The sequence below is a fragment of the Mastigoproctus giganteus genome, chromosome 6 (genome assembly GCF_048544385.1).
Source record: "Mastigoproctus giganteus isolate SK-2022 chromosome 6, ASM4854438v1, whole genome shotgun sequence".
NCBI lineage: Eukaryota > Metazoa > Arthropoda > Arachnida > Uropygi > Thelyphonidae > Mastigoproctus > Mastigoproctus giganteus.
This window is the reverse complement of record NC_143580.1, coordinates 127,110,870-127,128,243: the sequence shown is the minus strand read 5'-3', so window position 1 is coordinate 127,128,243 and position 17,374 is coordinate 127,110,870. Positions and strand designations below refer to the sequence as shown.

The 17,374-nt window shown below is 36.3% G+C and overlaps 1 protein-coding gene across 2 annotated transcripts in view; it reads left to right on the top strand.

Annotated features, from left to right (window-relative positions):
- The window catches only part of Dhc64C (dynein heavy chain, cytoplasmic), a 1,460,071-nt gene that overhangs the window by 204,172 nt on the left and 1,238,525 nt on the right, over nt 1-17,374 (top strand). For both annotated transcript variants that reach the window (XM_090376486.1, XM_090376487.1), the window contains exon 15: nt 14,846-14,917. In XM_090376486.1, the coding sequence (XP_090232612.1) occupies nt 14,846-14,917 (72 nt within the window). The remainder of the gene's footprint in view (nt 1-14,845; nt 14,918-17,374) is intronic.

Here is a 17,374-nt window from a genome sequence, read left to right as displayed (position 1 = left end):
TACGAAAACTCGACAGCCCAAGTCCATCAGATTAATAAATTCATGATTTTAAGTTTAAAATTTTGATACGTAATGTAGTTACTTACCACATAATTATATACGTATTTAATGGAGAATATTTTATATGTACAAATTTTTAATATTAAATATTTTGATATTATACATTAAAAGCGTTAAAACTGTACTACTGCAAAACTAAAGCTTTCGGCAGCATCTGCTGCCTTCCTCAACATAAGTAGTGCTGCATCAACAGTTCATTATAAAGTACTTAGCCTTTCCTGCAGACCCAGGGCGTACTATGGTACCTGCGCATGTTCCATTTCCTGTATATCAGCACTGGAAGTGGCTGTACAACCTTAAAATGCTCATCCCTATCCAGGATAACAGTCTCAAACTTAACATTAATCCTACAACCCTTATCCCTATTCAAGCTATGATCATCCAAGAAACAAATCCTTAGGCTCTCCAGCCACTTCCGGTTCCAGAAACCCTCTCTCTACCTTATCTGTAATTACAGCTCCTTTGGCTGTTATCCCATGCCTGGTTTCCTAGGCATGTTCTGCCACAGCCGATCCCGAGACATTAGCCAATCTAAGCTCCCTGCTATGCTCCCCCAATCTAGTGTACGGGACATATGTGAAGGTGTTAGCTTGTGTTTGTCCAGCACCACTATGGTATTTGTAGGTGTGATGTATCAGCTGATCCAGGGTATGGCTATGGGTTCACCTATTAGCGTAGTCATTGCTAATTTAACAATGGAAGAATATGAGCATAGGATGTTAAGCTCCTCTGGTCTTGCTGCACCTTCGGGCATGCAAGAGGTATGTGGACGATACGTTCACTATACTACGTAGGGGATGTGCGCCAATTGAGAACCTCTGGCGCACATCCCCTATACTACGTAGGGGATGTGCGCCAGAGGTTCTCAATTGGCTTAATAGTGGTTCCCCCTTTATAAAGTTTACCTCCGAGGTCGAGTGCGGGGGGGGGGGGGTGCTCTGCCATTTTTGGATGTCCGGATTTACAAGGTGGGCCAACAATTAAAAACAAGAGTGTTTAGGAAGGAGATGTGTCGGGCCCAGTATACTCATTTTGGTTCTACCCAGACTGGAGGTCATAAGAAGAGTGTAGTTAGGGCTTTAATGAGCAGGGCTTGGTCGCAAACCCTATGTCTGACGAAATGGAAGAAGAAATTAAATGCATCACAACCGACCTTGTGAGATGTGGATATCCCCAGAACGTGATTGAAGGTTGTTGTGGACATGGTACTCAGAGGGAGTGGGGGGGGTACCTAGCTCCAATGTGTACATTCCCTGCTATCCAGGCATTTCGCAACCAATAGCCCACATCTTATGGTAGTACCAAATACGTTGTGTGCAGCTTCCAGGTTGGAAGCGGCACACGGTGATGGCGGCAGTTAAAGACCCTGTTGTGGGAGTTGACAACAGTGGGGTTGTCTTCAAAATTCAGTGTTTGGATTGTGGGGGATGTTATGTGTGTGAGATTAAGCGCAGATTACACGATAAATGGGGAGCATAGCAGGGTGCTTAGATTGGCTAATGTCTCGGGGTCGTCCGTGGTGGAACCTGCCTGGGAAACTGGGCATGTGATAACAGCCGAAGGAGCTGTAATTACAGATAAGGTAGAGGGTTTCTGGAACCGGAAGTGGCTGGAGAGCCTATAGATTTGTTCCTTGGATGATCATAGCTTGAATAGGTATAAGGGTTGTAGGATTAATGTAATGCTTGAGACTGTTATCCTTGATAGGGATTAGCGTTTTAAGGTCGTACAGCCCCGAGCCACTTCCAGTGCTGATATACAGGAAATGGATCATGTGCAGGTACCATAGTATGCTCTGGGTCTGCTGGGAAGGCTTAGTCCTTTATAATGAATGTGTGCTCCCATGACCCCAAGAGCTATGCCGGCGGTAGCTTAGCTACCGGTGGGGCCTCCCAAGCCAGACTGGTCAAAGGGTAGGGACCAGACTAAGAAGTTCTCCAACCAGAGCCTGACCAGATTGGGTGGCTGATTCTTTTGGTACGTTGCAGAAAGGTATAAAATGCATAGGAACACATTCCGGCAGTGAAGGGATTATACTGGACTCCCCAAACAGGAAGTGAAAGAAAAAGAGGGGCCATAGTGGTCAAGGCTGAAATGGACACATACCAACGAATATTGAACAAAGGTCATGGATACACAACAAACTGTGCACAGACCAGAAATGGAGGCATGGTCTTGGAACTTCTGGACCAAAACCCAACATGCACCTTTTACATAACAAGAGTACACTAAGATTAGAAATTGCTCTACTTCACATATGTTGGGATGTCATTGTAATAGCAGAAGTCAAAGAAAAAACAGAATCAATCTTAGAGAGACAAAGTGGAAGCGTACTGTATGGCAGGAATGACATTCTAGGGCAAAATGGCATCCGTTTCCTAGTACATAAAAGATGGAAGAACTACATCGAAGAATTTAGTGGTATCTGAGACTGCATAGCTGTTTTTAAACTCCATTTTAACAAAAACACCATACTAACATTGATTCAGATTTACACATCAACAGGCAGCAGCCATTAAGATGATGCAATAGAGGAATTCTACAACCAACTAAATTCAGCTATAAGCAACCTTGGACGTCACGGGAGACTTCATTGCATAATTATGCCAGAGATCAGCATGGAAAGAAGATATTTTAGGACCATATGGCTATGGAACAAGAAATGCTATGGGGGAGAGAATCGTCCAAATTGCATTAGGACAGAATTTCTCAGTGATGGGTACAAAAAGAGAATGAATAGATGTTGGACATGGCTATCACCTGATGGAAAAAGCAAAAAACGAAATTATGTATTAGCTACCAACAAGAGCATATTCGAGAATCAGGGAGTCGTAAACCATTTCCAGTTTAGCACTGATCATAGCTTAATCTGAGCTACATAACGACAAAGCTTCTAGGAAACAAAAGGTTTAATACCAGAAAAACAAGTACCATCCATCTTAGTGATAACCAAGGAGACTATCTTCTTGAGCTGAATAAGAGATTCACTCCACTTTCCCCTCTGGGTGACCTTGGAGTCCAAGAGCTGTGTGAGAAGATAGATGATACAATAGTGCAAGCTTCAGGAAAACTTAAGTCAAATAATGACTATCACAAGATACAGGTGACCCCCGCTTAATGCTGATCATTCGTTCCGGAAAAACAGAGCGCTAAGTGAATCCGCGCTAAGCGAGCGCCGCTTTCCCATAAAGTAACATATGTATTTGTGAGCTGCGGTCGGTGCCATAGGATATTTCCTAACCAACAATAAACGGTAATGAAAAGATGCACAAATGTCGGTCAAAATATTTAATATTCAAATATTTGCACATATAAAATATTTTGCATTACATAAGTATAATTATGTAGTAACTACTTGCGTATCAAAAGTAAACTTAAAATTCCATTAAAATAATGAATTTAATTGATTTAATTTAATGGATGAATTTAATCATGAAAAATGTGTGGATTTTGAGTTGAACTTTGGCCTTCTTCCAAATAAACTAAAAGGGGTATTAATTTTAAATGGCCCGCAGTTTAATTACCACCCAACAATAAAGTCAACTGATCCTTCGCCGCTTTGAAATTTGGCATATTTTTTGTTCTTTCAATATGAAGCTTCTTTTAGGCATTCGTTTCCACAAAAGTCCCGCTTCATCTATGTTAAAAACTTGTCGAGAAGTATAACACATAATACCCCTCTTCAATAATTTTAACAAGTTCTTTTTTGAAAGTTTCTGCTCCTTGATCTGCACTAGCGGCTTCTTCCTGGATTTTAAATATATTCTACCAGCCCTTACCAGTTTTAAATGGTTCCACATTTTTTTTTTTTTTTAGGCGAGTTTTCTTCAGATTATCATATTGGCTAATCTCTTTCTCTCTCTCTCTTTTTTTTTTTTTTTTTTTTTTTTTTTAAATATTTAACTTAACTGACTTCTGCATTGGAATATTATCTTCAATAAAATTAGTCTTTCCATTTCAATCATAATAGCCGGCCTAGCCCTAGTTGCTTGCAGTGGAACAGCTATCTTTCCCGCTGATAAAATTAATTTTTTATAATTGTTCTTACAGTTAAAGTTGCAAGTCCTAAATTATGGCACACATCCGCTTGTCGTTGACCGGAATCGATTCGCTTCACAAACGTGTAATTTAATTTTCAAATTCAGTCTTTTTCTTACATTTATAGTCTTCGTACTGTGCCCAGACGTCGTTGCTTTTTCATTCCTTTCGGTCATTATTAGCTCTTCGAAAATATAACCGCGTTGGTTGAATTAATTATGATACAATGTTCAAGTAAACTTTCCGTTACGCACGATGTCTAATACTGTACTGAGTGATGACTAGACTTCGGATAAATGCTTATAACCCAAATATTACAAGCAATATATTTGATCATTTTTTAAAATGTTGATCTCGGAACTACGTAACAAGTCACTGTACTGCAATTAAATTAGCGTGCGAGAAAATTTCACTGAGCGTGGGAAAATTCCTCAAGTCGGCTTGGGAAACGTTTTAATGCTGTTTTGCTATTCATTTTCAAGCTATCGATTCCATCAAATGAAACGATTTCGTTAAATATGTCAAAAAATGTAATCTGTAAAAGAGCGTTATAGTGATCTGTGACAGCGTTATAGTCAGATACGAGTTATAATATAAGAACAGCGTTATAGCGAATCAGCGTAAAGCAAACCGCGTTATAACGGGGGCCTGCTGTATTAGAGATATGATCAAGAAAAGAGAAATCCTCAAGACAAACAGATTTGCAAGTGAGAAACAGAAAATAGAACACATTGAAATGGATAAATTAACTAAAAGAACTATAACAAACTTCATATGCAGAATAAATGCTGGAAGGATACGAGAAGCACTTCTAAATAATAAATCTAGAAAATGGGCAATAAATGCTACACCAGGCAGGAAATGGATTTAATGCTTATGAAACAAAAATGGCATTGCTCAAACATTATTAAAGGCAGTTATTGAAATAGCTATGAAACGTTACAAGAAGCTGTGTAGTTAGGAGACCTTGAGAGTTGAGTCTGATACACAAAATTATCACACAAAAAAAAGCAAGAGATATTGAAGTTCTAGCAATAACAGAGACTGAAATACAGCATTCACTAAAGAATTTAAAAAGCAATAAAAGTCCAGGTAAAGATGGCATTACAGTGGAAGTGATAAAATTTGGTTATAAAGAAATACTTCCATATTTAAAACTCCTTTACAATAAAAATACTGCAAACAAACATCTTGCCTGCACAGATGCTATTGTCTCACATAATACCCCTCTACAAGACAGGCAGTAAATGAGATATTGCCAGTTACTGCCTTAGCAGCCTGATTTTGCAAAATTGCAACAAGAATGTATTTCTCCGCTTGCTGGATGAAAATTAACCTGTGGAAAAAGCTGGATTCAGAAAAAGGCTTTTCAGTGCCTGACCACCTCCACACTTTAAATCAAATAATAGAGAAGTACCACTAATACAGCAAGATGGTTTACCTAGCCTTCATTGATTTCACCAAAGCTTTTGACCGTGAACTACAGAGTACTCTTAGAGGCCCTACAGCAACAGGGTATCCCAACAGAATACATGACACTACTACAGCAAATCGATAAGGTCAGCTCAGCTCAAATAAAATTGTATAGATTGTGAGAGAAATTCCAGATCAAAAGAAGAGTTAAACAAGACAACCCAATCTCACCGAAACTATTTACAGCTACACTAAAGTATATTTTCAGAAACATAAACTGGAAAAAGAGTAATTAATATCCTGGGAAAGGAAAATGAGCCATCTAAGATTTGCTGATGATATTGTTTCGTTCTCAGAAGATGCACAGGAATTGCAAGAAATTCTAGATGAATTTAAGAAGGAAAATGCAACTGCTGGCTTAGTCATCAATCGTGAAAGGACAAAACCATGGCAAATTACCACCAGTATACCCCTATAAATCTCAATGCCACACCTCTTGAATTTGTTAATTAGTTCACATATCTGGGGCAAATTCCATATTTTCACGATTGCCAGACACATGAGACCAATATGAAGTTGAAAAGCAGTTGGAAAAAGTAATGAATGCTTGGGGACTATATGAAGGAGAATTGCTGGTTTGTCTAAAAAGAAAGCTCTTAAATACATGTATAAATCCTATAATTACTTAGAGAGCACAAACCTGGTCCCTTACTAAGGTGCAAGAAAAAAAATTAGAAGTAGGACAAAGAGTAATGGAAAGGAGCATGTTGGGCATGTCATGCAAAAATGCAAGAGTTAGAAATGAAGAATTATGTAAAAGAAGTGGTATAAAGGATGTTCTAATGGAAGCAAAACATCTAAAGTGGAAATCTGCATGTCATATTATGAGTAAATAGGATAATAGATGGAGTAAAGCTGCAACTGAATGGATATCACCGGAAGGAAATAGAAACCGAGGTCAACAAAAAAGATGGTGTGACGAGTTGGAGTTTGCAGTAGGAAACTGGCCAACCATGGCACTGGAAAGAAAAAAGATGTAAGGTTTTGGGAGAGGCCTTTGTTCAGAAGTGGGACAGTAATGGCTAAGAAGAAGAAGAATTGACAAGAATATATTGTTAATACCAGTTTATTATATGGAAATGCATAAGGAAATATTTAAAACACATAACTGTCATGCATAGTCTTATAAATAACTGGATGTCATTAGACCAGAGGTGCTTGCATTGTATTGTTTTACTAACAACATGTAAATTAAACAAATTTAATGCTTACAGAATTCAACTTCAAACTAACTGTATGAAGATTAATAATAAAAAAAAAAGCACCTCAGTTTTTAAAGACTTTCTTATTACATAAGAATTTGCTTAATAATTTCAGTGTTATATCTTGAGTATTCAGAGCAAGGCAGTATCAGTTTTAGATTATTGGTCTCTATTGCCAGAATGAAACATCCTGTGGATAAACTTTACTGTACTATATAATAATGTGAAAGATAGGCCTAACCCTGTATTATTATTTGTGTGCCTGGAGGAACGAAATAGGCCAGTTGTTACTGGCCTATTTCGTGAAGTAGATCACATATGAAAAACCAGTTTTTGCATTTTCCCATTTCAACATACTATATTCATCTGAAAGTATAAGTTTGAAGTTGGATAGATTAGCTGTAGACCTTATTTCAGAGGATAAAGTGAAGAAACAAAGTACAGTAAACTCATAATGCGAACTTGTTTTATACAAAGTATATGAAGCACAAAGTTTATATGAAGCACAATGGTGTATATACCATTTCCCTGCAAAAGGATAGGCTCTTCTATGTAAATATATTCATTTTTTTCAAAATTTGAGTAATATATATTGCAAAGTTTGTTTTTACCTGCGAGAAATAAATATTGTTATTTTTTATGTTAGACTCAAATCTTGGCACAGCTGTGTGATTATTTCTCCTATTAGCAAACAGACTTTGAGCTTCGTGTTGTATATATGTATTTTTCTAATAACGACCGACGGACTGATTTAAATAATAACGTTATTAAAATAAATTAAATATATATAAGATATTAGTTAAAACTGATATAAATAAAAGCATTAAAATACAGGAAAAATACAAGTAAAAATGGATATAAAATATATAGATACTTTCGGGATGAGGTGTCCCTTCTTCAGCTAAACAGTGAATGGTGTACTGTGTGTATATATATATTTTGATTAAATGAAATAATAGGAGTTGATTGGACATGATCACAATGTCCAATATTGATAATGCAAAATAATGCACATGTGACGAACACCAGCACTCATTGCACTGCAGAATGTTAGACTCCATAATGGGGTGTATATGCACACTCTTATTATGGTACTGTTGCAGTTGATTATGTGCAGTGCTTCAAAGCTATGAGTGCAGGCAGTAGTCATGTGAATAGGTGATGATCTCTATGTCAAGCTGGGGATCAATGTTGTCCTGTTTAACTCGTTTATATGAAGCCATTATGCTCAGTATCAGCGGAGCATTTAAAATTAGAAGTTCAGAGAAACCCCTCGTGTTCCGAAACTCGATCTTTCAACTTCTGGCAGTTTTGCCTACTTAACATTCCCCACAATCCAGACATGTAATTCAATACACTGAACCTCTTTGCAGGAAAGAATTGATGGGAGTTTTCTCCTTGGAAATAATGGAATGTAATTTCCTACCATGAAGTGGTTTGCACTGTATATGGTATGAGCGCAAAATCCTGGTAAGACGGTCCAATACACCAAGATTGTAGGGATAGCGAACACTCCGCTGTTGCTGAACATTATTGGGTTAAACAGCACAACCTTGATCCCTGGCATGACATAGAGATCATCAACTATTTGCATGACTACCGCTCATGGCCTGAGGCACTGCACACAGTCAACCACAACAGTGCTATGAACCGTAATAAGGGTGTGTGTATACAATTCACCCCATTATGGAGTCTACCCTTCTGCAGTGCGATGAGCTCTGGCATTCGTCACTTGTGCGTAATTTTGCACTATCGACACTAAACCCATGATCATGCTCAGTCAGCTCCAATTATTTCATTTATTTAACGTACGTATACATGCAGTTCACCATTTAGCTGGAGGAGGGACCATGCCCTGAAAGTTTCTGTATATTTCATTTTATATCCATTTTTACTTGTATTTTACCTGTACAGGTGACCTCCGCTTAACGCTGATAATGCGTTCCGGAAAAACGAGCGCTAAGTGAATCAGCGCTAAGCGAGCGCAGAATTCCCATAAGTTAACATATGTATTTGTGAGTTGCGGTCGGTGCCATAGGATATTTCCTAATCAATAATAAACAGTAGTGAAAATATGCACAAATGTCGGTCAAAATATTTAATATTCAAATGTTTGTACATATAAAATATTCTGCATTACATCCATATATAATTATATGGTAACTACTTACGTATCAAAATTAAACTTAAAATTCCAATTAAAATCATGAATTTAATTGATTAATTTAATTTAATTTAATTATGAAAAATGTGTCGATTTTCGGTTGAACTTTAGCCCCTCTTCCGATTTAAACTAAAAGGGGTATTAATTTTAAATCCCCCGCAGTTTAATTACCACCCGACAATAAAGTCAACCGATCCTTCGCCGCTTTGAAACCTGGCATGTGTTTTTCTTCTTTCAATATGAAACTTCTTTTAGGAATTCGTTTCCACAAAAAGTCCTGCTTCAGCTATGTTATAAACTTGTTGAGAAGTATAACACACAATATCCCTCTTCAATAATTTTAACAAGTTCTTTTTTGAAAGTTTTGGCCCCTTGATCTGCACTTGCGGCTTCTCCCTGGATTTTAAATCTATTCATCCAGCCCTTACTAGTTTTAAATGGTTCCAATTTTTTTTTTTTTTTTTTTAGGTGAGTTTTCTTCAGATTATCATATAGGCTAATCTCTCTCTCTCTCTCTTTTATTATTTATAATATTTAACTTAACTGAATTCTGCATTGGATATTATTTTCAATAAAATTAGTTAGTCTTTCCATTTCAATCCTAATAGCCGTCCTAGCCCTAGTTGCTTGCAGTGAAACAGTTATCTTTCCCGCTGCTAAAATTAATTCTTTATTATTTTTTTTTTTTATAATTGTTCTTACAGTTAAACTTGCAAGTCCTAAATTATGGCACACATCCGCTTGTCTTTGACCGGAATCGATTTGCTTCAAAACGTCTAATTTGATTTTCAAATTCAGTCTTTTTCCTTACATTTATAGTCTTCGTATTGCGCTCAGATGTTGTTGCCTTTTCATTCTTATCGGCCATTATTAACTCTTCGAAAATGTAACTGCGTTGGTTGCATTAATTATGATACAATGTTCAAGTAAACTGTCCGTTTCGCACGATGTCCAATACGGTACTGAGTGATCACTAGACTTCGGATAAATGCATATAACGCGAATATTATAAGGAATATACGTGATCATTTTTATTAAATTAGACCGCCTTATTATAGAATACGAAAATTGAGGTACCTTGAACTTTGTGTTAATGAGATTCGACTGTATTTCTTATTAAATTATTTGATGTATATTTTTAATTTTGTATAAATTTAATTTTGTTTTAGAATCTAGAAGTTTTGTATGGATAATCGGCTATAATAGATAAAAAAAAAAAAAAAAAAGTCCCGAATTTTGAAAACTCAATAGCATACCAGCATTAATGAAAATTTCTCTAATGATTTTTCCCCCCCTCCCTGTTTAGTGATACAGGTGATGGTATTAAAAATCTTATTAATAATTGCAGTTGGTATGCCATTTTTGTATGTATTCCATTTATTCACATTTATTCCATGTATCTACAATTATTCCATTTAGTTTTGAGATGATGATTTCATATAACAATATGGTTTATAAAAAGTCTTTTTTTTGTTCTTTTCTGTGTAGTTTAAGGTGGATTCAAAGTTTTTTTTGCTTAACACTAATTGTTGTGCAGTCTTTAATGCAGATAGTAAATTAGTTTTTGAAATTTTTTGTTACTCCATCAGGCGAACATCAAAGATAAGGTATAATGATTTTTTCACTGAACAGTCAGTCATGTGGAGTGTTAACTATTTTCCCTGCACAACCCATAATTGGTCCAAACATTAATTTGTTTTTAATGCAGGGCCTTGAAACTTTATTTTTAGGTCAAATATAGCAAATAAAATGTTATAACAATACACATTTCAAAAACAATCTGTTTTGAGTAGTGTATGCTTTTATCTTTTGCCAGCATTTAAGGTGGATATGCTTTTATCTGTTTGACACCAATTTTTGTCAGTATATAATGCAGCTGCAGATGGTAGATGACTTTCATCAACCGGTGAAATACCACCACTTTGCTTATTGGAGGCTTGAAGTGGTGAAACCCATGTTTAGTCTCTAGAGCAAAGTTTCCGGCATCCCCCCCCCATACTTGTCCTTTAACCCATGCACGGTACTAAGTACTATAGGTTTTGATACCTTTCGTGTTTGGGGTTTTCATAAAAAAAAAAAAAAAAAAAAAGATACCGTATTTCCCCATGTATAAGACGCACCTTTTTTCGAAAAATTTAGGGCCTAAAAACTGGGTGCATCTTATACAGTGGTTGTAGATTTTTTTTTTACTTGCATTTCCTGCTTTTTTTTGCGCTTTTGTCTTTGCGCTCATTGTTTCGCACTTGTTACCGGTATATTAGGTTACATTCTGCCCAGAAATGACTCAGAAAAGAATTTTTTGTACAGTGCTGAATTCAAGTTAAAAGTGATCCAGTTTGCAAAAGTGAATGGAAATCGTGCTGCTGAATGTAAGTTTGGTCCTCCTCCAACTGAGAAAACAATCAGAGACTGGCTATGGAAAGAAGAAACCCTACCGAAAACGCCACTGCAGAAGGCCATGAGAGGCAAGTCAGCAAAATCGCCTGATTTAGAGAGGGAATTGAAGATATGGATTGAAGATAGGAGCAAAGGGCAATTGGAATTCCTGTGTCCACAAAGATGGTTCAGCATGAGGCAAGAAGAACTGCTGATGAAAAAGAAGTTACTGATTTCAAAGGAGGATACAATTGGTGCTTCAGGTTCATGAAACGGAATGGACTAAGCATGCGTAGATGCACCAGACTTTCCCAAAAGATGCCTGAAAGCTATGAGCAGAAGGTCCTTGAATTTCATCGTTTTGTCATTCAGTTGGAAGACACATCAGTTTGAGTTGGGACAGATTGCAAATATGGGTGAAGTCCCCCTTCAATTTGATGTCCCAAGTAACAAAACTGTTGATAAGAAGAGGGTGAAAACTGTAACTGTGAAGACAAGTGGACATGAAAAGAGCCATTATACAGTTGTCCTAGCTTGTTGTGCGGATGGAACCAAGCTGCCTCCTATACTGATTTTCAAACGCAAAACAATGCCAAAAGAAGACATTCCTTGAGGAGTGATTGTCCGTGTTCACGACAAGGGTTGGATGGATCAGGATGGATGAAGATCTGGTTTGAGAAAGTTTGGAGCAGGAGACCAGGTGGGCTCTTACGCAAACCTGCCCTATTGGTACTATGATTTTTAGTGTTTTTCACCAACCATGGAATAAAACGAAAGACGAAAAACCCAAATTTTTAAAATATTTAATATTTACAATAAATTATTTACAAACAAAATATTACTGATAGTAATTTTAAAATAAAACAACTGTGATATACAGGATAATAATAAAATGCCGAATTTAAAATGCAATAAAATATACTGGGTTAAAAGCGCTAAAATACTAACTGAAGCTTTCAAAGGCTTCTGACTTCTTTCTCAACTGTTGAGAAAGAAGGCAGAAGCCTTTGAAAGCTTCAGTTAGTATTTTAGCGCTTTTAACCCAGTATATTTTATTGCATTTTAAATTCGGCATTTTATTATTATCCTGTATATCACAGTTGTTTTATTTTAAAATTACTATCAGTAATATTTTGTTTGTAAATAATTTATTGTAAATATTAAATATTTTAAAAATTTGGGTTTTTCGTCTTTCGTTTTATTCCATGGTTGGTGAAAAACACTAAAAATCATAGTATGAGTATACCCAACCCCAGAGGCCTATTTAAAGAACTGCCCTATTGGTGCTTGATCAGTTCAGGGCACACATAACAAAAAATACAAAGAAGATTGCTGCAGAGCGAAAAAACAAAACTTGCCATCATATCTTGACATCCCAGCTCCAACCACTTGATGTCAGCATTAACAAACCCTTCAAAGCTGACATGAGACGAATGGAACCAATCGATGAAGTCTTCTGTGGACAATTTGACACCAGCAGGAAGAGAGAAGAAAACCAACTATAGGAGAAGTTTGTACCTGGGTGAAAATATCCTGGGATATCAAGATTGAGATCGTTGTTAAGTCATTTAAGAAGTGTGGCATTTCAAATGCCATAGATGGAACTGAGGATGGGGCAATATATGAAGACAGTGATTTGTCATCAGACAGATGAGGAAAGCTACTGGATGGGAGTTTTGACAGTTAGGAATTTTATGATGAATAAAACTTGAGTTCAGTAACTTTATGTAATACATTTTTTTTTTTCAAATTTCGGGCCCCAAAATTAAGATGCGTCTTATACATGGGGAAATACAGTATATAATTTTAGAAATTTTATTTTCAAGTAAGCATAAAAGAATGGGTGTATCAATTTTTTTTTCAAAAAAACAATTTTGAGCTGCACTGCTGTTTTCCTTGTGCAAAATGAAAAAGGATTTTGAGTCTGAATTTCTATTTTGAACTAATTTAAATTTTTAATGTAGCTTTCAATAGATAACTTTCTTTGAAATTTTGTTATTAGGTGGAATGCCTGGTGAGAAGACTTTGGAAGGCTTGTCTTGTTTTGAAGACTTTGATACCTTGAGTGGTTATTATAATTGATGCTTGTCAGAATTGAATACCCAAGGTATCATGAAAACTCTGACAAATAGGAACTTTTGAAGCTGTGGATTTGAAGAAATGAGATTGCACTTAATTGCGCACAATGTTAGAATTATATTTCCATTGATATTTGGTTTTGGTTCTTAGATTGGGGTTTTCAGTTTGGGTGATGCTGTGTGTGAAATTGGTTTAAATACACCTGGATTGAGTAGAATCTAAAGTACAGGTAGATTAGGTTGGTTGAGCATTCAGGAGCACAGTTTATATTGTCAAATAGGGATATTGCAGCCATTAGTATAATTTAATTAGAGTATTATGACAGTGAAGTGTAAAATTCATTTGTGATGAAGATGGACCCCTGCTATTTAAAAATACATGGTTAATGGAGCTAGAATTGTAGAATAGGAATTTTTTTGCTTTTGCAGGCTCCTTGGGCTTGATGGGAGCTCGATTAGTACAGTCATATCAGTACTCAAGAAAGTAGACCCTGAACTCGCTCCTTGTGCCATGGAAAATAATCAGGTGGTACATATTTTGTAGCCACCCATACTAGAGTGGATACTCGAACAACCCGCAACACTGCAATACAGGAAAAAGTGCTACTACGTGGATTGGACTTTATTGAGATGATATTTCACACAACACACTGTGGAGTTGTCATAATTTGGATCTGGCTGCCCATATGCAATAAATAAAAAAAAAATTTTAAAAATGACCTTAGGGTATTCTACCTGAATACCCTAAGGTCATTATCTAGGTTAGTGTGGAACATCTATGAAAAAACATGTTAGTGCATCATCTTGCCAAAAATATAATTTTATTATTACAGGAATTATATTCACTATCATTTCGTGATAACCGTGACATGCAGCTATACTATATAAATTTGAATATTCATCATTCGAAAATAGAGTCCAGCTCACAATCACCAGATTAATGTATTTCTAAAGAGAGGAATGTTTGGGTGTTTCTTTGCCAAGTGCACGATGCTTCACATGCCCATTTAGGTTGAATGTGGCTTTGTCTGCCCATACTGTTTACTCTAACGATCACTTGTAGCTTACAACAGTACCACTCACAGAAATGCATACATTTCTGTGAGGGGTTCTCATCTTGGTTGTTATGCAATCGTAGGTGATTGTTCTGTGTCCATTTCTCTTGTAGTGATTGATGTTCCATGCTTGCTAGTCATATATAAGTAATTTTTTTCTGTTCTTTCTAGAAGCGATTTAAAAAGGCCCATGCTGTTTGAATGTCAGTTGTTTATTATTTAACTTAATTGCTAAATGGTCCATCTTAACCATGTTAGATGTTAAGTGTATGTCTTAGCTGTAAAATGCAAATTTTTTTTTTTGCACAAACTAATTGTGTTGATCTTAGGCATAGTGGTTAAAATGATACATAGTTTTCAGTTTCATTGCATATTAATATAGTAGTAACTCCTTTGCAGGTCGAAGAACGTCCTTCCATTATACTGCTGGTTGCAGGACTGAAGAAGGAGGTTCAGCAGCTGATAGCAGAGGTCAGTTTTTTTTTTATTATTATTATTAAACAAACTCATTCTAGAAAATAGTTTAAAACTTAGTATTTTTGTGGTCTTAACTCTGTAACAATACTATAAAATATTATTTAATGTGAAAATGGTTTTCGTTTTTTTTTTTTTTTTTTTTTTTTTTCCAGCTGGTAGCCTGAGCAATTAAAATACTGTTTTCAAGATAGTATATATTGTTCAATGGAATTATACAGATATTTACTGTATGGATCAGGTGAAAATGTGGTTTTCTATGAAACATATTGCAGACAATTTCTGTGGGCTATGGAATAAAGCAAACTATTCTTTAAAGGTGAATAATAATAATAACAGTCATATTGTGCATGGAAGCCACAGGGCTTTTGCTGCACTGGCTGGGAAAAAAAAAAAGAGTAGATAAGAAATACAAAATATTTGCTTCCCTCCTCACATAGGTTCATTCAGTTAACCTTTGGATTTATTCAAACTGTCATGTTTTAACAATCAACCAATGACATGCTGGCTAACAGAGAAATTCCTACTATCTAGTCTAAACCTTTTCTCCTGTAGTTTTAATTTATGCTCCTGAGTTCTGGAATTCTCAATAACAGTGAAAATTCCACCTTTGTTCATTTTACTAACACCCCTCTCAGAGCCTTATAATCCTCAATCAGGTCATCTCTGAGGTGCCTGATTGTGGTTTGCCAAACTTCGTAGCCCACATAATTGGAGTCTTTCCTTATATGATTGCCCCTTTTGCTGATCTCACCATGCAAGTTGCCTGTCTTTGGACCCTTTCAAGAAGCTCAGTGACTTTTCAGGTGAGTTGGCCATACTTGAACAAGGTATTCAAAATGTGGTCTTACAATTGTATTATACAGTGGGATTATGACCTCTGTAAATCTACAGGATAATGTTTGATGAAACATTGATAAGACACTGGGCTTTCCTGGCTGCCTGTTTATATTGTTCAGAAAACTTCATATCTTTCCCTTTTTTTTATAAAGTCTAAATCTTTCTTGCATTTTGCTGCACTAAACCTGGCTGCCACTTTTCTGACCATTCTTGCAGCCTGTTTGTCATCCTGAAGTAGTCCTGCTTTGGTACCAATCATTAACTACTCTATCAATTTTTACTTTGTCTGCAAATTTTGACATCAAGCCGTCTATCTCATCATCAAAGTTGTTTATAAAAATCAGAAAACAGTTGTCCAAGAACTGATCCTTAGGGAACCCCCACTTCTGAATTTACACCACTCTGAAGAATATCCATTAATTACAACCCTCTGCCTTCTATTATGCAGCCACCCAGCAATCCTTAGAATTTTTCCAGTATCCCAACATGTTCCAGCTTATACAATAACCTGTTGTGGGTCAAAAACTGAGTCAATGCTTTTGCTAAAATCCAAATAAACTATGTAGAAATTGTTCTTTACATCCAGCTTATGATTATCTGTGTCAAAATAGCTTACTAAGTTAGCTAACCATGATTTTCCCATAAAAACACCATGTTGTGTGTTATTCAGAATTCCAATATGGATAGCTCTTAATCATTGGCTCTGAGATTTTCCCTACCACTGATGTCAGACTAAATAGTCTGTAGTGGGTCTTAGAACTGCCTTTATGTATTGGTGGTACATTGGCACTTCTCCAATCCAAAGGAATCTCTCCTGAGTCCAAAGATGCCTTCATAATTAACTTCAGTAGTTCAATACACTCCCTGGCACCCTCCCTCAAAATTGCTGGGTATATGCCATCATCTCCAAGAGCCTCATTTGCCTTTACCTTTGAAAGTTGTTCTAATAAACAGTCATCTGTAATTTTGAAATCAATAATTTCATATGACTCATACTTGTACAGCATCTTCTTGACATGTTATAGCCTTAGTTGCTAATGTGCCAATAAAATCCAAAACAAACCAAATCAAACAGCATCTTCTCAGCATGAAGGGTCTTTTTTTTTTATAAGTCAAGACACACACAGAGTACCTGTTCAATTCTTCGGAAATATCAGCTGGGTTGTCTAAGACGTTCCCACACCCATTTCACAAGGGTCCTATCTGATTTGCTTTTTTTCTTCCTCGTGTTCATATACATAAATTTTCTTGTCCCCGTTCTTTTCTCTCTTTTAGCCAGTGCTTTCTCATATGCAGCCTTAGCCTTTCACCTTATCTGTGGCACTATTACAAATCAACTTATAGCAATTGTAGGTTTCAGTACTTTTTATTGCTCTGTAACTGTCCATGCTATCTTTTTCTGCTCATTTTGACCAGCAAGCCCAGCAGTCATCCATTTTGTCATCCTCCTCCTGCAATATTTCTTAATGGTGTATATGTGTTCATGGCTTGTGTGATTTTTGCTTTAAAGGTATTCCGTAATTCAAGTTTATTCATTCTCATTTTGCAACCCACCCATATTAATAGATCTGTATAGTGCCTTAAACTGTCAAAGTCCTCTATTCTGAAATTAAA